The sequence below is a fragment of the Patagioenas fasciata genome, chromosome Z (assembly GCF_037038585.1).
Source record: "Patagioenas fasciata isolate bPatFas1 chromosome Z, bPatFas1.hap1, whole genome shotgun sequence".
Lineage (NCBI taxonomy): Eukaryota > Metazoa > Chordata > Aves > Columbiformes > Columbidae > Patagioenas > Patagioenas fasciata.
In genome coordinates, this window is record NC_092560.1 from 27,229,303 (window position 1) to 27,254,422 (window position 25,120).

General features: G+C 39.0%; 2 protein-coding genes across 5 annotated transcripts in view; both read right to left on the reverse strand.

Annotated features, from left to right (window-relative positions):
- Positions 1 to 11,672, reverse strand: part of SMC5 (structural maintenance of chromosomes 5) — a 45,540-nt gene extending 33,868 nt beyond the window's left edge. For 2 of the 3 annotated variants that reach the window (XR_011736692.1, XM_065861399.2), the window contains exons 1-7: positions 11,504 to 11,672; positions 10,679 to 10,820; positions 9,469 to 9,521; positions 7,106 to 7,268; positions 5,256 to 5,390; positions 3,970 to 4,110; positions 856 to 1,017 (exon numbers count right to left, since the gene is read on the reverse strand). Coding sequence is in view for 2 of the 3 variants with exons in the window: in XM_065861399.2 (XP_065717471.1) it covers positions 856 to 1,017; positions 3,970 to 4,110; positions 5,256 to 5,390; positions 7,106 to 7,268; positions 9,469 to 9,521; positions 10,679 to 10,820; positions 11,504 to 11,637 (930 nt within the window). In the remaining variant the exon portion in view is untranslated. Of the gene's footprint in view, positions 1 to 855; positions 1,018 to 3,969; positions 4,111 to 5,255; positions 5,391 to 5,495; positions 5,611 to 7,105; positions 7,269 to 9,468; positions 9,522 to 10,678; positions 10,821 to 11,503 lie in introns of those variants that run through there. The other variant, XM_071802678.1, reaches the window with a different exon arrangement.
- Positions 11,673 to 15,653: 3,981 nt separating this feature from the next.
- Positions 15,654 to 25,120, reverse strand: part of MAMDC2 (MAM domain containing 2) — a 61,907-nt gene continuing 52,440 nt past the window's right edge. The window contains exons 10-14 of one of the 2 annotated variants that reach the window (XM_065860876.2): positions 23,136 to 23,229; positions 21,298 to 21,450; positions 18,043 to 18,302; positions 16,961 to 17,045; positions 15,654 to 16,626 (exon numbers count right to left, since the gene is read on the reverse strand). In XM_065860876.2, the coding sequence (XP_065716948.1) occupies positions 16,565 to 16,626; positions 16,961 to 17,045; positions 18,043 to 18,302; positions 21,298 to 21,450; positions 23,136 to 23,229 (654 nt within the window). In that variant the 3' untranslated portion in view covers positions 15,654 to 16,564. Of the gene's footprint in view, positions 16,627 to 16,960; positions 17,046 to 18,042; positions 18,303 to 21,297; positions 21,451 to 23,135; positions 23,230 to 25,120 lie in introns of those variants that run through there. The other variant, XM_071802136.1, reaches the window with a different exon arrangement.

Below are 25,120 nucleotides of genomic sequence, written 5' to 3' on the forward strand. Positions count from 1 at the left end.
CAACATGCCTCATGACAGCAGTCCTCTACAGATGTCACATCTCCACACCAAGTCTTTTGATCTGACTAGTTATCTTCAAACAGAACTCACTGCACTGAACATTCTCATGTTATGATTTAACTTTGGTTATGTGTTAAAAATTTGTGCAGTCTATGTATACAATGACTTCTGCAGCTGGAATAGTACATACTAGTTAAAAATCTGCAGAGAATTATAATACGTTTCTATTTGTCATACAGAAGTGGTAATGTTCCATATCCACAGAGAGAGTAGGTATTAAAAAAACAGTAAGTCGTAAGGCAAAGGTAGGTTTACCATTAAACTGTCTTACAGGTATGAGTATTCACAGCTGATGGAGAATTACTGTGTAATAAAAGAATATTCCCTACTTATGGAATTAGGTTAAATATTAGAGGAACAGTTTTAGGGCAGAGTTGTAATTTAGTTTAAATCGACCACCAGCTACAAACCAGCTACATTTTAAGAAGCATCCATGAACCCAAACTACAGAACAAATGAAAACAGGCAACCAATTTAATATAGGTATCTAACTCAAGGAAACTCTAACATTATATCCCTGAAGATTTTGAAGGTTCTACAAAGAGAATTACAAAATTTGTGTGCTCTTACAATACTAAGAGAGCGGACTTTCAGAGCTGCTGTTGAAGGTTTACTAAGGAAGACATTTTTGAGTTTTACTGCTTTAACGGAGCAGAGACACGGAGAAGGCAGTGAGAACTAAGAGCACAAGTACTTCAGAAAAATTTCTTCAGATACACATCATTATGGCACACGACAAAAAAGCTGAGAATGCCTCAAATATTCCAAAAGTTATCTGAGAATTTAAAATATTACCTTATCTCTGATTTTCTTATCCAGAGACTCAAAATATTCTTCAGTTTCTTGGATTTTTTTTGTGACTGGGGACTGCTTTTCTTTCAGATTCTTCAGTTCTTCCTTGGCTTGTTCTCGGCTTTGTTTTACTTCCTCATGCCGCTGACGAACATTTTCATATTCCTTAGAGGAGTTGAAAGTAAAATAATTAAAGAATTCTGTCTTTTATTACAGCATTTTATACTGCCCTAATATTTTAATATTTTATTTAATTGCACATGCTTTTTAGAAGAAAAATCTTGTTCAGAAGCTAGAAGTAGAGCAGCTACTTGAGTAAGCCTCTTGTTACTAGTCACTATGACTAGGAAATGTAGGGATCATTCTGTCCCCAGCGAACCACTTAATGGTTCTTAAAGAATATGCAATTTAAGTAGCAGAAGAACCTATCAATTTGTCTGCAATTATCTTACCTCTAAGTCCAACTGGGATCAGTGTGGAAAAAGTAATTCTTTAGCCCTTTCTGTCTGTAGTTTGAGTACTACTCAAGGCAGAAATCCTCAAGCTAATAACCGCAGAAAACATAAAGAGAAATGAAGGAGCTGGACAGTTTGTCAGAGCCAGTAACAGACATAACCCTGAAGTAAACCAAGGACAGAGACAGAGCAGGACAGAACCTCGGAAAACAAACAAAAACTCCACTGTACACCACAAATACCTGGGAAGTCACTACCTATGGAGCTTAACTGGAGATGCATTCCTGAGAAGAAAGAGACAGTAAGAAGTGTGGTGACCAAGAACTTCCACTTCAAGAAGGGGGAATTTTGAAGCAGAAAGTAGCTTAGGCTGAAGGAGTCATTACTAGTGAATTTTTTCGGGTGCTAGGATGTCTGGAGAAAAATAAACAAACAAAATGAAAATATCACGACATTCAATGATTTTTAAGGGTTCATGAGGAAAAAAAGGATTCTTGGAGGGCCAGAGGGAGGAGCAGTAAACACATGTACATGGGGTGCAGAGGAAGGGAAAGCTGTTTGATTTGGCGAGCACATCTTAATTTTTGTAACCATTACGCAAATAGCCTTGATTGTAATCATGCACCTAGTGAAAGATCTGCAGAACTTCCAAAGGATTTCAGTCCTCCCAAGAGATATTTGTCCTTAAAGTATGTGACAAAGCTTTTCTCAGTTGTGAATAGAAAAGGAAGAATAGAAGAATGAACATGGCTTGGTCAAAACATATTTTTAGAACTATGTGTTTTCAAGACATTTACAGCAGGAGGAACAGCAGCAACTCCTGCTGTTACAATACCTTAAAAGAGTATACTTTATGGTATATCATACTACTTTAAGCTTAAGCTCGGAGGGGTAAGAAACACCTTTTCATTAAGACCCTCCAAAAGAAGGACAACCTACTTTTTTTTAAAAAATGCAGCTCCTTAAATCTGCTCACTGATTATAGATGACACAATCATTTGATGGAAGTCCCATTAAGATACATACAAGAACATAAAACATCCCCTAAATCCTTGAGTCTAAATCTTTAACACTACTCCTAGGGTCCATTTTATGGAATTTAAAGCAGATGCTCAAAAGCCTATTAGACATAGACATACATAAAAACAGTGTGAAATTCTACACATACAGAAGCAAATGACACTGATAAGAAAACACTTGACTAGAAAAATGTTCCTCAGGTAAAAAACAGTGGAGTCTTTAGAATAAAAACAGTTCTACAGTGGTCATATAATAAAACAAGTTCAGCACTAGACTTCTTTTCTACTAGTATCAAGACACAATCCAGTGTCATATTTCAGCTGACCTGTTTTCAGGCTGCCTGCCACCTCCATTTTGTAACATTCTGCAGCGTTTATATGCAACTACTCCTACGGTTATACAGTCGTAATATTACTTTCAGCCCTTTCAAGGCAACCACGAGGCCGAAGCGGCTCTGGCAAAAAATGAGTTTGACACTCCTGACCTAGAGTATCAGTTCACATTAACTATGCAAGACCTGTATCACTACTAATAAAATAATTCCCTCTTCTTGCTAATTAACCAAGGCTAATGCATGTATAGTAAGAAAAATTTGCATTATTCGGCAAGTGCAGAAGTCCAGTCCTAATGGTACAGAGCACACATCCCCTTGCTTAGCACCCATCACCATTCATCTACTTCAGTTGCTGCTCATATATCCCTCTCTGCTCTGTGTGGAGGTTTCAAGGCAGTGAAGTTACAACCCTGAAATCAGTTGCTCTTCAAGATACAAGGAACATAAAGTTCTTTGTATACCCACGTGAGGCTTTGTTATCTGTAAAATTGCAACAAAATGCCTTACTAAAGTTTTCTTCATCCATAAAGATTACATGTAAGTTTTTATAAGTTCTGTACCTGTATTTCATGAAATCTATGAAGCTTGCGAACAAGGCAAACAACATATTGCTTCAACATAATAAAATACGCATCAGCTTAAACTGTTAATAATAATTTACTCTGGCTGACCATTCAACATTAAACTAAACTACTGTCAAAGTGCTGTTCAGAAGGACTTCTTTTGCTTCATATATATGACCGGTCCTTGATCCTATGCTTTTTTAAATTGGTGTAAAATTTCTATTGCTCAAAATGATACAATTTTTGAGACTGGCAACCTATATTCACCATGATTTATGTAATGCACTCCAAACCTCAATTAATCAGTTAAAATTAGCAAAGGGGGAAGGCAACCTGATTAAACAAAACGAACAAACATTAAAAAACACACATTCTGTAAACAAAACCAAATGTTATAGGTAGAAGAAGCAAGCGGAACTGGCTAGGCATAGCTTGAAGTAAGCCAGTTGTGTCTTTAAGGAATAAAATGGAGTACTGCTCTTGGCCCATAGTGCTAACTTTCCTAAATGCGTAGTAACTGCTTAAGTTACATCTTAAGCAATTTCTTCAGTCCAGCTACATGTACAAGCAAAATTCTGATCAAAGCTGGGCCAAGAGTAGTATTTCAAGACCTGGCACTTTTGCACCAAGCAATTGTAGTAATAGCTAAAGTTTTTTTAAATAAACTTTCGACATATATCTAATATTGCAGTATTAGGAAAAATGGTTAGGTAAGAAAAACACTGAAAAGAAGACAAAAGCTTACCACCCAAGGCCTTTTCCTCTCAAGCATCTCAACTGAGTCTAGATGGCGCTTGCGCTCATGGTATCTCTCAACATCTTGTTTGTATCTTTCAACCCTCTGTCTCATTTTCTCCAACGCAATAGCTTTGTCTCTGCACAAGTTCTGCAAGAATACAGATTTTCACGTTTTATTTTGTGTACTTTCATCTGTGTACATACATGATACTTCCATGTATCTACTTCATGAAAACACTTCAGAAATAGTCCACAACTCATCCGTACATTAAAGCAGAAATGTAAGAAAGTATATTTTAGTACAGTGGTAATTAGAGGGGAACAATTCAACTAAGAATAGTTGTCCAGCTTTTTCAAGTTCTTTTATCACATACTTTATGTGAAAACAAATCTAATTTAAAACAGAAATCTTAATCTGAATTATTTATTTTTTAAAAATTTTCTCAGGAAGTCAGTCCCTACAGCTCAATCCTCCGTTAATCTAGACATTTCTGAACCACCATAACTGGTTATGATAAATATAAATAGCAAAAATGCTTGTGAAAGATCTTGTAGAGATTTGTAACAGAAATGTTAAGTTTTGTGAACGTAGCATGTATGAGTCAAAATGCATATATGTGTGCAAGCACAAGAAGAAATAGCAGAACACAAGATTAAAAGAATGACCTGTATGGCTGATGACAGACACTGTTCCCAAGGCAACATTCCCAGCAGTAACAGGAAGAAGTACATTACTCCTGCAAAGATCACTAAGCTGTGCTCTGTTAAGATCACAGCACAAGTGACTCTCAGGGAAAGACCCTGTATCCTAACACCAGGACAGCAACAAATTTCAGCTTATTGCATTTACTCTTTGTTTTCCTCTTTGTTGCCTCCTACTTATTTTTCCTGGAGTATTAACAATCTTGTCCACAATTTATGGAAGCTGAAGTCAGCAAGACTGAAGCAAAAGACAACCCTATGACAGCTCATGATTTCTAAAAGGCATAAAAGATCTGTCCAGAAAAGTTACTGTAAGTCAAGAATCACAGAGAAGTGATAAATACTTGACAAAAGGCATCTCCTGTTCTCTGTGTCCAGACCATTAATACTTGCACATGCGTCTTCATGCTTACAAGCATGTGAGTGTTAGAGTCAATGAATACTGAGAGATGAACGTGATTTGCTAAAATCAATCTATCACAGACTTTGTAAACAAATACCACCCCTAATTCCGTAAAATCTCAGGCTAAGTTTTATTATGCTTATTTCACTACAGTCACTGCACTCTGTCTCCAAAATGTGCATGTATACCTCCAGTTCTCTTTCCTTTTCTCTGAAGTTCTTCAGCTCACAGTGATATTGGTATATTTCTGGAGAACCAATAGATTTTTCAGTGGCTTCAAGCAACTCAATCTTACTCAGTTTTGCAAATTCTCCAACTTTGTCCTAGAAAATAAAAAAATTATTACAAAAATACAGTATTAGTTAGAATAGTGCGATACAGTAACATAGGATTTAAACACAACTTACTTTTCATGAACATGAACTTACAGTTCTATGAGATAGCTCTGGCATAGTTAGGCTAAGCATAGGATAACCATCTCAGAGTAGCAAACAAACGCTCCTAAATATTTGTAAGATTTCATCCATGTGTTTTTTGGACCTGTTCTGGAATTATTTAAGATTAAACCGTAGCTGTTCTTGGCTGTTTGGCAGCTTTCGCAACATCGTTTGGTTCGTTATTTTTAACTGGTTATCATTCTTCTGAAAAAGACAGTTTAGTACAGACAAATAAAGGTTTTATTCCACTGTATTCTTAAATCTGTTCTCACCCTGCTGAGGCTACACCTCCCAGTATAAAAGCTATGGTTAACCCAAAAGTTAAGCAATGTAGATGTTAATATTAAGGTTGGCAGCCAAGGGCATCAAGAAGCATCGTTGCTGTCCAAAGCAGAGGAACAGCTCAAACCCAAGAAAGACTGGAATGAAAGGTGTGCTTGTCATTGCTACAGTGGCAGAGAGCAAATAAACCAAAACTTTCAACACAATAATATTCACTGAACTGATATTTATGTACTAAAGAAAAAAAAAAAGCTGTTTTAAATACAAGAGTTATGTTGGCAGAGTATGCAGAAAGTTATAGTTTATAAAAAAATATTGTGAACATATAAATGAAAAAACACCGGAATATTTGTTTCCACAATATTAGCTTTCGAAATTTTAATGTTTTTCAGCATGTCTTCTTTAATGCATTTCTCCTTGAATAGAGGAATAAACCCATTGTTGTCTATGCTCGGATAAGGCTTCCTCGTATTACAATCCCTGATGATTCACATGAACTGGAAAGGTCCGAGGAAGGAACACACTAACTTTTTTTTAAGGTGCAATTGTGAGGCACCTTAGTTATCCGCACAGAAATCCTGACATGCCTGAGCATGGATTCAGATACAGTAACTACTCACACACTCTTTAATCTTCTCTCTCCTAAAGGAGATATTTCCCTTCAGGATGATTTTATACTTACATGATTTGATTCTAAACATCTTTAAGTCCTACTCTATCTAAGCTCAAGGAACTGTTGAGCCACAAACGTTGCCAAGAAGGCTCTACTGGCAATCTCTGTTGCAACTGTAGAGTCATTTAACAGGACTGCTTTCTGTTTTTCAGGGAAAGAAATGCATACAACTCCCCTTCACTTACCAAGTACGGGATCGAATCCTGAGGAACTGACTGGATATAACCCAAGAAAAGTTCATACAAGGATTGACTGGGAAAGTCAGGGATGCAGAATTACAGGAACCGCGGAGGTAAAAATACAGAGACAGTGCTAAATCTAAAGACCTTTTAAAAATTTCCCTATAGATTTGTTGTTTAAGAACATTCCTACAGCAGCACACACAGCACAGAGAGATACTGCTGCTAGTGTTGATCAGCAGCTTTCCTTTCAGTCTCAACTGACAGCAAGTACAAATTCATCCAATTAGTGAGCCTTAAAAGGTCATACAGTTCCTTCCTTCTTCCACCATAACACCAGTACGGCTACCTCATTCTTTAAGTTGTCTCATTAAACTGCTGAAGTGCTACAAAATCTAAGAAGCAACAAAACCCTCTGAAAACATAAACTCCATTTGTACTCACTGTCTTTCAAAATTCATTCATACCTGAGGAAGAAACTGGCACAAATTGTCCACCTGGATGTTTAAGGCTGCAATCTGCTCTTCTACTGTTTTCAGGGTTGTTGGCTTTTTGTTGATAAACCATGCTGATGAATTGTTCACTACATGAATCTCACGTGTTATAATGATATTTTCAGGTGGCTTAAACCTGATTAATAAAAAGACGCGTTTACACTTCTGAGAATATGCAAAGATTAACAAACGTCAAAGTATTATGATGCTAAAACTTTTAGATAGCTAAATATTTAATATAAATAAACTTGACAGTAGCAACAGATCCACATTTTATGCTTCAGAAAACATCCAGTATTTCAGTGCTGAATTAATCACACATGGAAAACATTGAGAATATCTGAAAATCTTAACTCAGAGGAACTTATTCATATAAATTACATAGTCATGCTGAAGGTATGAACTATTTAAAAGTTGTTAGAGATGTGAATAGTACATATAAAAGCGTAGGGTTTTTATATGACATTTAGTAAGTTTTAAAATTGGTATGCAGGAGGTACACAATAATGCTATGCCTTTAAAGTAAAAAACTTCAGTGTACAGAACTACATCAGTAAGCTGTGTATATATATTCAATTTGGGAACAAAAACAGTATCATACAGTAAGAAAAATACTAATTTCTTTTCATTTTCTGCTTTTAAAGAACAGCAAAGATGCACCAGTTGTCCATTTAGTTCTCTAGCTCAAGTCTCATCTTCAAAAACTTCCTCTGGTTAAGATGCATCAGTAACAAATGAGCAATGAGATAGTAATAAATTATTGAAATTCTGTTCACCATTTTGGTTTAGAAATTGTCTAGTGCCTGACCAGTCAGCATACTGTCAAAGATGGAGAATAAGGACCATAACAGTTTGGAGGCTGTGTACCTTAGGAGACTTAAGAGTAGAGGTCAAAGCAGAAGCAAGTAATTCAACAGCTTCCAGTGTTTGGAGTAAGTGCCATAAAGATATTAAACTACTTCTTGAAGACTGTATGATTATTTCCTCACAAGTATCCATTACCTTATTTTAATATACCAGACCTCCTTCAAAAGACCTACAAAGCCATGCTCTTTTTTTAAATTAAATTAAGGACTTTTTACTACTATAACTATTTCAGTAACAATCCAGATTCAACCAAAATGGTGCATGCTTACAGAATTAATATTTTAAAATTCCTGTCAAAAAGCGATCTTCTGCATCATTGCTCTCTCACCCTAGATGTCACCTTTAAATATTTTCTACCCATTAGACAAAGGACTGAATTGCATTGCAACCACTACAACAACAATGCCCAGTCTTCACATACCGCAAGTCTCTCTTTGGACTTTCAAGTAACATCGGGATGTGTCTATGTTGAAACAGAGTCTACCACCTGACCCATTGCTTGGCCAGTCCCCAAAGAATGTCTTTCTTGATCACTCACAAAAGAATGAAAGTGGACAGGATTATTTCAAAGGTCCGTTCCAGTATATCTTTTTTCCTTAATACAATGCTCTTGATCAGGGTGGCCAACTGTTACACAAATTAACTCATGCTCTGAATCAGTTGATTTGCTCTATGTTCTGTTTAGTTCAGGCAAACGGATCAGGTTAAGGCTCATCAAAACCACCTGTGCTATCACAGCTTCATGTTAAGACCACTACAAAACCAGCACCCGTTTAGGAACTCTATTAGGGTAGTCTCTCTTTAGTTGGAAAAAAAGCACACCTAATATTGCCCTGTAACCACAGCTTACTGATCAGAATTTTACAGAGTAAGTCCACATTATTTTCAGCTGCTCTGTTTTGCAGAAGTTTACCTGGAAGACTGCATTAGCCAAACTAGTGAGATCTACTTATTTTTTTCCTTCTATTTTGTTTCAGTATGCGATGCTTTCACTAAGAATGTAGAGGAATCCCAAATACCAGCAGTATATCAGTATAACAGATTGAAGGCAGAATATCTGGTTTTACAATTTAGACTTTGTTTTTGTTGTGTTTTTTTTTTTTTCCTTCTTTAAAAATAATTTCCAACCACTATGTTATGATGGCAATAATGACTGTATCTGAATCATCTGGACCTTAAATGTAATCAAAAGCAAAACACATCATATACATCAATAGTTATCTATACATTCTTTGTACATCAAGACAAGGTAAGATGCTTCAGAAAGCAAAATCAAGACCAGTCATAACTGCTTATTTCTTGAGTGATAATTATTTAACTTTAAAATGTTGAAAGTCTGAGTAAAAAAAAAGTAAATCTGAAGCTTAAAAACAGACATCTGTACACCAGATTTTTTTTCAAAACTTTGTAAATGACTGCGTGCAAAAATAAACTAAAAATGCATGAGAAAATACAATTTTACTACTTACAGTTCAATTTCTACTACAGCTTTCAAGCACCCCTGCTTTACAAAGAGAGCAACCTACAAAATTAATTACAGAAATTATTATTGCAAAGTAACAATGTATTAAAAAGTAAACTCTAACAAAAATATGTATTTGTATAATAGAGTAGTTGTAATGCGTTATTTTCTTGAAAATTCCCAATTAAAACCTAAAATTTATCTTGGCTGTCTATAAACTAAAAATAAAGGAAGACAGAATTATCTTCCTCATCAACTGTCAGCATTAGAGCTTCCTTCCCAGGTTAACAATTTGTCATCAATTTCAGCCTCCAAATCTGAACAAATCATAATCAGCAGATCCACAGGGACGAATAAGTTCTCAAGAATCTGAGGAACAAAGGCAACACAAATGAAAGACATTGCCAAATATCTGTACTAACAGAACTGCCAATTCTAGTAGTATAAAAACATATAAGCATGAAAAGCATATAAAAATTCCGATACACAATGCTGCCATGCAGTCAATTTTCCATATTTACAATTGCTCAAGACTGAGCTGCAATCAAAGAATATGTGCAATCATTTAGGTACTCAGCTTCAGCGCTCCATGATCTACTGAAATATGTTCTATCCAACCAGAATATCCAAGAAAGCAAGAGCAAAACTTAAAAATTTGACAGTACAAACTTACTCCTATAATGTCAACAAATGATCTCTTGAGAGCAAAAAATGAAAACAGTAGAACAACCCCCAATAAATCCAACTTCCATTCAAATAAAAAAAAATCAGTTGCTCCATTGTTTTACATAAATTCTCAGGCACATCAAGGACATGTTATTTCTACGGGTTCTAAATACTTGGAAATTTAAGCTAGACTTTTAAAAAAATTTTTCTCTTAGTAAATATTTCTGATCAAATGTTACTTATGCATTAGGTGGCGTTTTCCTAACACACTGCGGAATTTTAGACATCTCCAAGTATAACACCTAGTCTACTCAGGTTCCAGTACAATTCAGGCACTTCCATTTCATAATTCAGCCAAGACAACAAGCAGTTAACTAAGACAAAACCCCTTTGATAAAAGCATGGCTTCTGGACCAGATTATTCTACAATTTGGACACTTTACTTTTTATAAAAATAAAACAAATCAAGAAAGACGGTACTCCCCCCTCCCGGAACATGTCTCTTAATGAAATTCAGATTAAACATTACAATTACAAAAGGTCATAGTTACCTTATCAGCTCTCCCTATGAAAGAAGGTTTTCCAGCCAGTCCCAGGCAGATGGCACAAACAATGCTTGACTTTCCTGTTCCATTCGCACCTACAATCATGTTCAAGTTGGGTCCTGGACGTACTTCACAGATGTCGTATGTTCTGGAAAGCACAATAGTTTTTTGAACCTTATAAACACTATAGCACTTAAAAAAAAAAAAAAAAATCAACATAATCCATGTACTTCTGTAAAAGAATCGTTAATGTTGACGCTTAAACTACAATCTTTGAAGCTTCACTTGACATCTGTAACATGATCTGTGAACTACACAGAACTGTGTTCAAGGCTGACATGGAACTGCCAGCAGAACAGCGGTAAGAAAACGCCCTGAAAACTTCTGCTGGTAACTATAATAGTTTCAAACAGAACGGTATTCCCAGCAGGCAGAAACTGGACACAGCAGGTTCTTCCTCGCTCCCTGAGCAAGGGACCACCTGCCACGGAAAAAACGTTTCACGTACTCCTTCTTCTAGCCTTACTAAGGCCTCCCGATAACCGAGGGGTCTCCCCGCTTCGCGCACCCCGGAGGGAACGGCCGCGGCGCGCGCGTCCCTGCCCCGCCAGAGCGCCGCTACACGTTTGGGCCTCCTGAGTTAACCGACAGCTCTCCAGCCTCGCACCCGCTTAAACACGGGGCGGCGGGAGGCAGCCGAGGCCGCCCAAGGCAGACACCGACCCCCGGGGCGGCAGGAGACCGCACACCAGCGCCCGGGGGCACACCGCGAGCAATGGCGGCGGGCTGGACACCGCCCCTAGGAGGACAAAGCGCCCACTGCGCACTCACAGAAAGTTCTCCATGAAGATCTTGACGATGGAGCCCTCGATGAAGCGGGAGCGCGCCTCGGCGCTCCTCAGGGGCCGCGGGATGCTGCCGCCACGCTGACAAACGACAGGCTGCCGACTCCCCGGCGTCGCCATCTTCTGCCCTCAGCCCGCCCAATCCCCGCCGCGAGGACGCGCCCCGCGCCTCGACCTCATTGGTGAGCGGGAAACGCCGAGCCGGAGAGCAGCGCGCTCATTGGGTGAAGGGGCGGGACTAAGCCCACCACGAGGTTTTTCTTTGGCTTTTTGGGTACCGCGCTAGTGCCTATTGGCTGAGGAGAGCGGGGCGGTAAGGTTGACCCGGGAGGGAGGTTCTAGTGTTGCTTTCGGTTTCCCCGGTGCTGAGGCAGCTGCACGGCCTCACGGGAGGGGTCCCTGCTCGCGGGGCGCGAAGAGCCGGGTGCTGCGCTGAGGGAAAGCGCCGCTGCCTGCGCCGCGCCCCTGAAGGCGGCATTGCCGCCCGTGTTGCCCCTCTTCCGAGGGGCAGCCGGCAGCGGCCCCCGCCGCCAGCGCGCTGCGCGGAGCCCCTGCCGGGTGGGCTGGGAGGGGGCTGGGCGGGCCGCGGGGCGGAGGTGCCGGTGCTCCCGGCAGGGGGCAGCGCAGCCCAGGAGCCGGGCGGCCAGCGCTGCGGAGGGGGGCCTGCCCGGGAACCCCCTGCCTTCGCAGGGACAGGACTGGGGTCCGGGCGGGCGAGCTATTAATTGTTCTCATGTTCCAGCGCCTGTCAGAGCTTGTTTTTTTCTTAATTTTTAACAAAATGACGGGAGAAACTTTATTTTTTACATTTATTCCTTCAGAGATCAGGAAATCTGTAGGAAGGATAGATATCCCTTAGAACAGGGACATAAAACTCATTTCCACTGGGGGTCACGTCAGTCTCACGGTTTCCTTCAAAGGACCAAATGTAATTTTAGTACTGTATAAATTACACAAGTAAAAATGAGTTTGACACTCCTGCTTTAGAAGTCATCCTACAGGAAAGCCTGTGTGAGATTTGCGGCATTTTGACTGCAGGGCAGCCATCAACGCCCTTGCAGCTGCCTTACCTTCCCACACCACTTGCGGTTTTTTCTCCCAGAGCAGGAGCTCCTGCTGCAGCACAAGGCCTCATAACCAGCCGAAGCTTCTACAAGGCTGATTAAGGCTGCTGAAAGTCACAGAATCACAGAATGTCAGGGATTGGAAGGGACCTCCAAAGATCATCTAGTCCAATCTTCCCACTGGAGCAGGAACACCTAGATGAGGTTACACTGGAAGGCGTCCAGGCAGGTTTTGAATGTCTCCAGAGTAGGAGAGTCCACAACCTCCCTGGGCAGCCTGTTCCAGTGCTCTGTCACCTTCACTGAGAAGAAGGTTCTTCTGATATTTAAGTGGAACCTCTTGTGTTCCAGTTGGTACCCGTTGCCCCTTGTCCTATCATTTGTTGTCACCAAGAAGAACCTGGCTCCATCCTCATGACACTCACTCTTCACATATTTATAAACATTAATGAGGTCACCCCTCAGTCTCCTCTTCTGCAAGCTAAAGAGACCCAGCTCCCTCAGCCTTTCCTCATAACAGAGATGCTCCACTCCCTTAATCATCTTTGTTGCCCTGCACTGGACTCTCTCCAGCAGTTCCCTGTCCTTCTTGAACTGAGGGGCCCAGAACTGGACAAAATATTCCAGGTGTGGTCTCACCAGGGCAGAGTAGAGGGGAAGGAGAACCTCCCTCGACCTACTAACCACCCCCCTTCTAATACACCCCAGGATGCCATTGGCTTTCTTGGCCACAAGGGCACAGTGCTGCCTCATGGTCATCCTGCTGTCCACCAGGACCCCCGGGTCCCTTTCCCCTATGCTGCTCTCTAATAGGTTATTCCCCAATTTACACTGGAACCTGGGGTTGTTCCTGCCTAGATGCAAGACTCTACACTTGCCCTTGAAAGTCAGATATAAGAAACTGCCTGTCCTTAAGTGGAACGAGGTAAATGAATCAACACATAACTGGAGCTATTTGTCCTAGAAAGTTTACAAAGAAGACAAGGTTTTTCCAATATGAACCAGATCCTTGGGGTGTGGAGGCTTTGCAAGGCCCCCTGTATCCAAGCAGCTCTTCCTGTAATACCCTGCAAAGACCAACACTGCCATGGTAAAGATGTCAGAACAACCTTTTTGAGTATGGATGTAGCAGAGCTGGGACCAATGAGGAAAAAATAATCTAAGGCAGGTTGCTTCTTTGAGGGAAATTTAGGTAGATAAAAGGAAGTACAAGGGCAGTGAAAAGGCTGTTCTGCATACAGCAGAAAAAGTGGGGGAAGAACAATTAAATTCAGTTAAAGAACGAAGGGGACTTCTGCTCCAACAGTATGAGTGCAGATGCCCACAGATTGTAAAGAAGTTGCCATGCATGTCCAGCCCACCAGGACTTTGGATAACCCACTGGAATCTCCACCAGGTCCATGTCCAGAAGACTTGGTGTAGAAAAATAAAGAAGCATAGAAATGCACCTTAGTATTACGTGCTGTGGATGGGAAAGGATAATAAAATTGGAAGTATATCATTCATAAGATTTGTGGTAATAGCTCTGTAATAAGAGTGCGAAATTGTATCACTGCAAATTAGTAACAGTGGTGTGTCCATTAGTTAATTAGAATATTAGCTGATTTATTTGTTGGTAATGTTTTGCTTAATAAAAAATAGCTTTTGAACAAATTTTCAGACATTATTTTTCATACAGGCCCAGTATAGCAGAGTCTTAAGTGTTCTTTGCCCTGCTATTGTCTGTGTACAGCTACTGCAGCAGTGAGAAACAGAAAAATAGTAAATAAAAATGGATCCATGACAGAAATTAGCTGCACAGTGAGTTTCCTAGTTGGAAAAACCTAGAAGGTTTTTTATCTTACCAGGAGAAATCTTAATGCACCTTCTCTGGTTTTCAGATGTTTTGCAGCCATTCTTCCACTAATTTATTAAGCACCAAAGTAATTGAAAACTAGCTTTAAATTTCTCTGTTCTTTAATTCCTGTGGCAGAAATGCGTGCAAAGCTGCTGTTGTTTCCTACTGAAGGAAGAACTTGAGCTTCTTTTTTCAGTCAGGACAGTGCTTCACATGCTATCGATAAATATAGGGTGTTTCCAAAAGATGGACCCAATTTGAAACCACTATGTCTTTGAAATTGGGTCCATCTTTTCAAAATGCCATGTACTACCCTCAGTGATACCAACAAAGCCACTGTATAATACCAGTGAGGTTCCTGGCAAATGCTCAGCAGCGAGCAGAGTACCTTGCTCACGTCCTTGTTCTTATCAGCCTAAATCGGATTACTTTGATGGAGTGAAGCAGAGTTGCACAAATTGCTAAGAGACAGGAATCCATTTCATTTACAGAAAAGTCCCATCAGTAGTTTGGAGAACCAACAGGTCTGATGATTTCAACCACTTCATTTTCACTTGTTTGCTGCTTAGATAATTTGATCTGAATGTTGATAGCAAAGTATAAGCTTTACAGAACAACTGTAAAACTACATTGACTCTTAGAAAACAGTCCAGTGTTTCTGGTCGCTTTCATTTTCAGAATAATAGCAAGAGCGATGCATTCATAAGCAGCTGCCAATGGGAACTGTGGGTAGCCATGATGGGCAGTTAAGGTGTCATCTCCTTTTGCCTCTCGCTTAGTCTCTTGTAAGTAATAAACTGCTTCAATCTGTGTGGTCAGATAAACATGTTACTACTGAGAGTATTTAATTCAACAATCTCTTTATTTGTGTGTGTCACAAAAATGAAAAATTACTAAAGATGCAAGGGGCTAGATTGTCCCAAGTGGTATTGATCCTTATAGGACACTGGGAAAAATGCATACTTTGTTCTAAAAGGAGTAAATGGTATTTCCATTTTTCAGGGTTTGCATCTTGCAGTAACATCTTGAATGTGATGGCTATAAGAATAATTTCTACGGCTCAACACAGGAACTTCCTGCAGCAGATCAGATTGCTTTCTGTCAGCTGTCTTAGGTGATGTAACCCACACATTTCATTTTTTTCATATTTGAAATACTGAATGCAGGCTATTATATTAGGTTCAGTTGTTTCTCATTACAGTGATAACTATGAAATCTAGACCAAAGCAATAAGATTATTTTCAAAGTTACATTTTATTAGGAAGTTATAATAATTTCAAAACAAAACCTTACACACAAACACATTAAATCTTAAAAAGTAACAAATTGTGTGAATTCAGTTTCCTATTAGTGTAAGTGCAAGGCATCTGTGGTTGGGTAAAGTGTAAGTACATTCTCTGTGAGTGTACAAACTGACTTAATAAAAAACCACAAGACTTGTATGCTAGAAAACATGGCTTCAAAGTGTTTCATTTCATATAGCTCAAAATGGCAGCAGCTTACACTGAATTACACTGAAACACTTGAAGTGAGTTTGTTATTGGCAAGGAAAACAAATATATTTGTTATAGTAAAAGAATACAAAACCACAAGAAATTGTCAGCAGAGAGTTTCCCAGAGAGATTTGTCATAATGAATAATTGCACTTAACCTGTAGGTTATTACTAGTAGCTAATACTATTTTCTTTATTATTTCAAAATGTTTATGATTTCCTTAACAAAAATCCATTCTGTACCCAACACAAAACATTCACTGAATGCAGATTTAAGATAACACAATATTGGATTTTAATTGTGCACCTTTACTTTCCTCTTTTTACCTATATACTAGAAAAGTAAAAACAAAAAAAAAAGGCATTAAAATGAATAATCTGTGCAAAATGGGAAGCCTTTATATAATAACTGCTACCTCATGCAAAAGAGAAAAAAAAGTATTAAAAAAAAAATCCCCCAACAGTCTAAGAAGCCCTGAGTCAATAATTTCATTGCAAAGGCGAGGAACATGAGTGCTGTGAGTTCTTCCTATATATCAGTGGACATTCAAACCAGTCCAGTATTTACTTAAAACATATTTTAAAACAGGCAGTTTGCTCAGTTTCTCACATACAAATCTTCTACGCACTCCATTCCTTTCAGCAGACTGTATTTAATACTCGATTTCGTTTAAGCTGTCAGGATAGCCTGATGAGAACTGAATTTCTTCCACTTCTAGAAGACAAAGAATGGGGAAATACTGTAATTATTTGTATTTTCATCATACATAGGAATGCATAAGACAGAATGTAATTACCATGCTGGACTTAACTGGGACTGCCACAGAGTTTTTAAAAAGTGTCACATCATTACTGTTATAGTCCAGATTCTAAGGATGGCCTGGCATCTTATTAGAAAACAAAAATTCTGCACTAACCCAACAACATGATACTAAATTTAGATCCATTCAGTAAAGATTCAAAGGAGCACGTACTACCTGTCTAATTACACAAAGCACTGTGAATCGCCAGGTGTCTCCTGAGAGAAAAAAAAGTATGTTTAAACTTACCTAAACAGGGTCCTGCCTGGAACAAAACATCATCAATAGCAGTGTCACTTCTCATCGACACACCACGGATCGCCTCAAAAATAATCTGTAAAGGTAAGATACAGCTTTTCATGAGTCCCACACAAGGAAGGATTAAAAAAAAATTAATACCCATGCAGTATATAAAAGGACCTCGGCTGTCCTGAAAGTCTGCCTTTTGGAAAGGAGCCTCTATGCTCCACCAGGGAACTGATTGCCCTGCTCAGAGAATTTGTGTGTGTGCTATGCCAAAGGAAGCAGATTTCTCCTCACCATTAGTTAAGAAATTTCTGCATGCTATAGACCACTGATAAATTACCCTGGTGATGTAGCATTTCAGTCTTGTTTTCAGCACAAATTTGTTGCTGTGTGTTGCCCGTAGTCTTACTGATGAAGCTGAAATTGTTTGTCAGTAGAAAGCTTTTTTTTTCCTAATTAATTTCCAGACTCTTAAGGCAAAGCAATTACAAAAACCCCACAGAACATCTTTGGTTAGTGATCAGTGCAGTTTTGTGCTCAATGCTGTTTCAGTCAAAAGCAACTTCAGTTTCCTCTTTGACAGAGAAATTGAAGCAGGCTTTGTCTCTGGCATTACTGAAATGACAGCAGTGTGGACACCAAAGACAGAGCTCTGGCTTTGCATCAACCCTTGCCTTTGGCACCACCGCAGAAAGACCATCCTGCAAGCAGCAGACATTCTGTCACAGCTTAGTGGTTACATTAATTCTATATGGCTTTAAACAGCTGAAGGAAAATAAATTGTACAAGTGATCTAAATAAAAACCACCACTACTGAAATGATGGAAAAGCAGCATTTAGATACTAAAAAAAAAACCCTTTTGAATTAATGAACTATTGTAATATTTGTAAACTATTAGTGTCTTAAGTAATTCCCTCCCTACCTTCATTTTTAAGAAATTAGACGTTACTTCAACTTGTTTAGGTGTACGTTCAATGCTATCTATGTTTTAACTTTTTTTTTTTTTTTTCGCCCCCAACACAACCCAAAATTTGGATTCAGTTCAGTATTTCACTTTTACTGCTTTTGGTTTGTTTTTTCTTACCTGGTAGTTTCTATCACTTTCATATTCTATCAGTCCCCTTAGCCATGAGATGCTTTGTTCCCCTGTCCTCCTCCACAAAGGAATCTCTTCATCATCACCTTCCTTTTTCAGATAAACACTTAGTAATCCAGTCCCAGCTCCATACATGTGATAGAAAAATGTCAAGCACTGTTTTCCAGAGGTTCCTCTTAGTGATCTTGACACTAGGTATGCTCTCTGTCCATAGACCATGTTGGATGCCTCTATATACATGTAGTATCCTTAAAAAGATATACAAGGAAATAATAGCAATGTAGAATACATTCTCGTTATGCTCAGCATGCTCACATGAAAAAACTATGATTGAAGCTATTTTGATAAAGATTTTTTACACTGTAGACTGTTATATTTGTAATCTTGTAACAATTCTGTAGTGTAATAATGGTAATATTTGTGAATGCTAACATGAGAACACTTAAAAACCCATTTATATCTGATAAGATACACAGCAACAGAAAGGAATATAAAGTAAGAAAAAAATCACAGGTGTTCTTAAGCCAAGAATGCACTCTGACAGTAGTCAACTAATTGGATTTCAGAGACAGCTGCATCTATGTCTGAGGGTACAGTTTAGGCAATGGCTCAAGTTAATGCTACTCACAAAGCAAATGAACTGAAATATCTCTTTTAAATCACATACGACATCAATAATATTTTTCCTTCTGTGATCTCGATGTGAAGATGTGAGGAAAACTAGACTCTCTAGAATCCATGAGTGAACAAAAGATTGTCATGAACTCTCATCTGTGGAAAAATTAGTCATTAATTGGTGGCAGGCAAATTAATGCCTTCCCTCAATCCATTATTCGGTTATTTCCAACTGGAGCAAACTGAGGTGTGTGAGAAGGCTGAGGAGCATCCCCACATCCCATCATGTGGCCGCTGTTCTGCATCTGGAGATGTACAGCCAGCAGGCAGTGAGCTCAGATTTTACAGCAGCTTTAAAGCTTGAGAGCAGCAAGAGCTGCCAGTGGATTCTCAGAGTGTCACTCGTGATGTTCAGAGTCCTAGTACCTACACAAACCCATGCTGAAGATGACCCCTCTAACCCGGCTTCTAGTTTGGTGGTGAGCAGCAGTAGAGAGCAAGGGTGCAGTACCATTTTGTACAGTGTGTTGGAAAATTTCCAAGGCTATTTATACCAAACCTGGTGCAAGCCATTGCAAAGATTTTAATGTTTGCTGTGAAGTTTGTTAAGTTAAAAATCAAAACCTACAGCTCATACTACAGTATAATAAAATAACTTACCTTTAGTTCTAAGGCCTGAATCATATAACAAACTTGGAAAGACTAGATCACCTCTTGGTTTTGTGAATGCAAATCCACAGATTTCTCAGCACACCTTGCTGCAATGAGGTGTGTGAAATAAGGAATAAACATTGTTGCCACAGGTGAAGTTTACAAGATTCTCTTGCTTCACCAGCTCTGAAGTCAAGCTATCAGCCTCAGATCTCAGAATACTCAGTGATCTACATACACCAAAAATAGGTCTAAAGTCAGTTTCTGCCTTAGAAATCAAGAAAATTGTTCTAGCAGACCATTCCTTTTCTTGAGCAAGAAACTCTAAAGTGTTGCTCTTACTAGAGGAGAGGGCTATTGACCTTGGAAACACAAGAGCTGGGATACAGAGTATTTTAAAGAGGAAAAAGAAAACATATTATCTAGGGAATAACCAGGAAAAAAAATCAAACAAGCCTGAATGTTGAATCCTTTTACAGAATTGACTTCAGTTACCCACCGAAACAACCAGCAACTTTAATGTGATGTATTCCTTTTGGATTATATTTTGTGGAAAAAGACGAGTCTGCCTGACAATACAGAGATGGCCTACAGATGCCTCTCCAGAAGTCTCACCCACATTTTACAATAAAAATTCTCAAATTAACTTAAAAAACTGTTAGGAAAAATTCTCATTTATTTTACAGCTGGTCATCACATGTCTAGTTGATGAAGAAGAACTGGACAGCATGGATAACAAAGACTTACAGTATGTCATCTAATTCATTCTAATGTCATCTAATTTTTAAATGGAAAAGGGACAAACATTTCAATATTCCCTTTCGAAATTCATTCCATAGTATAAAGGTATCATCTGGAAAATGTTCTTGACTTGTAGATTGCCTACGTTTTCACTTGGATAACTTAGCCAACAGATCTGCTCAGAATATGGACAGATTTATAAGTAATGTTTCTCATTTTTATTTCATAACACATAGAGGAAGTTTTAGCTTTAAAACTTATATGTGAAGGCTATTCATATTTCTACCCAGAATCAGTCCTGTTTACAATTAACAATGGAAGAACATTACTTCTTGCTGATCTGAAATTTCAAGCCAAAGAGAAACATTCCCATCTGCATTCTAAATTCCACATGTAGGATTTTGGCTATACAGTCCCACACACCATGAATTTATAATACATCTCTCTAGTCAATTTCCATACCTTACTGAGGATGCAGCTGTTACAGAAATTTTACCAGGAGATAATGGCAAATAGCTACTAACCACTGTGAAGGAGGGCAAATCCAAAGGCCTCAACAGCCTTTTCAAAAAGATGTAAGCATTTACACCTCACAGCCTTAGGGCAGTTTCATCCCTTTTCCTGAAGTCACTGGCATTGTTACTGAGGTCCTCCTCTGCAGGAACACGAGCACTCAACAAAGTGGTGCCATTCATCATCTCCAGAAGTCACCAGCTGCTGCCCCCACTGTGGGGGCAACTCTGATGCAGTTTTGTGTGCACTCACTCATGCTAACGGAGGCCTTGCTTGCCTAAATACGTTAAATGATACAAATGAGGTCATGGAGCAGTCTTTGGGACCCCTTTTATTACCCGTGTTTTCTTCTGAGGAAGGTGTTGAAGCAGAAGAGCTCCCAACCACTTTTAGTTTCAGGGAATGCTCACGTAAGATAGGGGTTTGGAAGAAGGCTTTTTTGTGGGGTCTGGAGAGTCATCCTGTCCTTTTTCTCCCAAAGTAAAGGGCTACTTTAGGACATGAAGACTGAATTACCCTTGGTCTGCAGGTAATTCAGATTAAACATCACATTCTCAAAACCATGTGTGGGTCCCTAAGAAATCTGTTTACTTCATTTGATTAATAGCTGTTCTGAACAAAACAGTAAAAACTGTCTCTGTTCTATAAAAGGTTATAATTTCAAGGTATTTTCGATTAACTACAAATCTCTGTACTGAAAGTTGGACGTTGAGCTTAACTCACCTACCCCAGTAGTGTGGTCTCCTTTCGGTCCAGTGTAAGAAGTGGGAGTTGGACCCCTCCTCCTGTGCCAGCTCCCACGACCTCTCTTCTTCTGGGTAAACACACACTCATCTTTTTCAAAAGTACACTCTCCAGGATTTGGCAGCAATAGATCTATAAGGAGAGGACATTGTTTAAACTGCAAATACATTAGACAATCTCTCCATATATGGAGAGATTACGCAAGCAATGTATTGCATTCACTCGCCTGCTGACATCATTTACATCTACCTAGCAATACTTATAGTACTCAAAAGGTTATAGAAGCTAGCTTCAAACTGATATACAAAATCTAATTTCATTTTCTTCACAGCTTTGGGGAAATCTGTGCCCTAGTCTGGCTCACTAACATGTACTAATATTTCTTGAAATATCTCATGGAGTATATTATCTCATCATAGCTGTTACTCCACAATGGGCACTATCAATGTAATTTTCTTCACTGCTGTGGCATCCCAAGCAGTTTAATGAGCTCCAGCATGTATAACTCGCATATTATATGAGTCTTGTCAAAAATGGGAGTTTCTGTGATCTGAAATCAAATTTAGCTCTCTTACGTTCCCTTGGCACCAGATTCTAATACCACATACAACAGACCACAGAGCCACAATTACTGGACTATTTTCATTTTTTCAGTTCTATTAGATGATGCAGATGAGAGAAAGTTGACAATTCAGGTGCTTGCCAGGAAGCCTCTGTCAGCTCTTCTGCTCTAATCCGAATTTGTAGTTCAGGAGTGGACACACTGAGCTGCTTTCGCATTTTGGAAAGGAGGAAGCCTCCGTGCCTCGCATGCTCTGGGGCATTTTTCAGGCATTTTTTTTTCTGCCATCAGCAACAACTTCTGGTACGACTGTTCAACCAAGTATCAGTTCTGCACCTTTGGTTCCTTTTCAAAGTACTTAGGAACCAGAGAAAGGCAAGACAGGCAACTGTCAGAAACACTTTAGAAAAATGGCATCTTGTTTTATACATGTGACTTCTCTCTGTTCTGTAATGGCTAGCTGCCTGAATGCATGAAATCCAATCAAAAGAGGTCATTAAAAAGTTATCATTACACAGGAATATAAATGGCATGGAAGATCAGCCTCATCACCATTTCAAAGGCATGACTTTATTCCAAAGCAGAATGGGATAATAGATTGTGCCTGTCTCATGAGAATGGTTTCCAAATTAGGATACAATCGTTGCATTGTCAAATCTCAAAAAGCCCCAGAAGAGGGAGTTTGGGTGAGTTCAGAGATGTTTGCCTGTGCATGTCAGAGGTTAAAGTCTGCTCAAAAACATTCAGTTCCTCCCACTCCTGGAGGAAGAGTTAGACTTGTTTTATCTGTCTTCATTAAAGAACTGCAGCTTAGATAAGGGACTGTGTCTTGGCCTTCACAACTGTACTTCCAGATCAAAAAGAATAATGCTGTGTTTTGAAAATATTGCTTTTGGGTCCACTCCTGGTTTCCTGAAAGCCATTTGAAAACAACTTTCCCCTCAGTTGGAGTGTTTTGGGTTTGGTTTTGTTTTAAATTGTAATGCCCCCAAAGAAACACTCCCCTATATTCAACCGCACCACAGTCGGTGAAGTTAATTAGGAGTTAGGTGGCACCCCTGTGAAAAAAAAAGCTAGTCCTTACTGTTATGTATGCTATTGCAAAAATAAGACTTATGCAATAGTAATTGGAAAAAGAAAAGAAACCACAGTGGGATGAGGGAAGCTGTAGGCTAGGCTTGGAAAATGAAGGTATGCGATGATCTCCTACTAAAAAGGGTAACAGCTGTTGGATAACAAATATTCACGGTCTTACCAGCAGCCTGGCAGCTTCCCAGGCTCAGTGATACATCATCCAGTGCCACAAGCCCACAGTCCCAGAAGCTTTTACACCAGCTGACAAAGACAACCTGCAATACATGAAGAAAGTTTCAGGTATCTAGCAAAAGCTGGCACTGTTAAGATTCTGAAATTTTAGGGTTTTACAAATGCACTAATAATTTTTACATCTACAGAACAGAAATAATGAATCCACTTTGGCTTGGCACATACTAATACTGCCAGTGAATGAAATTTCAAATACAGCTGGGTTTAGATGTATGTTTTCATTCAACAGAAAGTGTTTTCTCTCTTTTACAGGCAAATGATGTATCTCTGTATGTAGCTTCCATTTTTTTTTAGGAGTGTGTATATATTCTAGTGTATAAGCAAACATGACTCACTGAGGCTGTTGTGTTTTATTCCCCCCAAAAAACCCACATGAAAAGCTCAAATGTCTTATCCTTACAACCAGGAGGTTTTATCCACGGAAAAATAAATTTGAAAGAGTAATGCATAGTGGTGGCCAAGAGAAATGGTAGTGGCAAAAACCAAAAAACAATAGACATGAGCTGAAACTACTGCATAAAATGGGATTATTCAGAAATGACACAAGGCTGTGATATCATAGAGCAGGAGGCTGGTGTTCATTATTCACATCATTCTCAGTGTTCATCTGGGTTTGCGAAGGTTAATAATAGTGTCCAACATGTTTTAATTGACTACACATTAATTCTGCCATGGAAAATACAAGTCACTCAAGAGATCACAGAATAAAATGTAAAGAAACTGTGAGATTCCCAGTTGCCTTTCTCCCAAGGTTGACACAGGTCTATTGGAATTACAGAAGACACAATAAGGTTTATTTTGTGAAAATACTGCTGGCAGTTTTATTTGCCTAACTACTGCAAACCATCTGTATGACCACTGGGGTTATGACCATAATTTGGGAAGAACTGTTCAAAACAATTCCTTTGTGATGAGGTCTGAGGTAGTGACTGGAGATGGATGAGTGTCACTTCTAACGGTTTAACACTCTGCAACAACTTTAAACACCTCAAGTTACATATTTGAGTTTAAATGCTGACTGACAGTTTCATGACACCAAAAGCTTGTTAAAAGTCGTTAATGCATTATTTAATATGTCCTCTTTTAACAGGCTCGGTAACACCTTCAATATAGTCATTATACCAGATTTTGCTAGACTGCTTTGCTATGTAGCATTTATTTACCCATCTGCCCACAAAACAGCCTGGGATATCACTTCAACCCTTAAAGCACGCATAGGTTATGCTGCCGAGGATGGAGACATTTGCAAAACCATTTTCTATTCAGATTCAGTGCTACCAATCCCAGTAAGAGTGACTGTGTTACACACTGTTACAGGTGTGGGCTTGGGAAGTGCCCCTGCACAGCATGCACAATTGCCCAGTGTAATAGTGGCATAAAGCTAGCTGTTGGGCTTTGTTTGGTTCGGATTGGTTTGTTTTTTTTTCCCTGTAGAGCTGTTCTATTATCCTTAAGGTTTAACAGGACAAAAATTGTTTCCTACTTTGTAAGCTCATTACCAAGAAACATGCATAATCTATTAAAAAATGGTAGCATCTCTTGAAACCAAGAATACTGATGCTGGGTGGACGTCATTCCCCAGACTTTTAATAAATGCATTCTGGTGAACATTTGTAATAAACTAAAGACATACTATAGTCCCAAACCCAAGAATCTTCAGAAAACCACATATGAAAGGGTGAGGTCAGTCCTCATTTGTGAAACAACATTTCTATACTCTGGACTCATGTTGTAAGTCATGCTTTCCTATTGACATCATTGGGAGCAGGATCAAATTCTTTATTCTTAAATTGCAATAATTTGTTCCATACAAGGTATGTAATTACCCACTGGATCCTGCAGAAAGCCCTCCATTTCAAAAGCATCACAACAGTAACTGTTGGTCTCTCAAAGGCCACTGAACCAGTCGCCTTT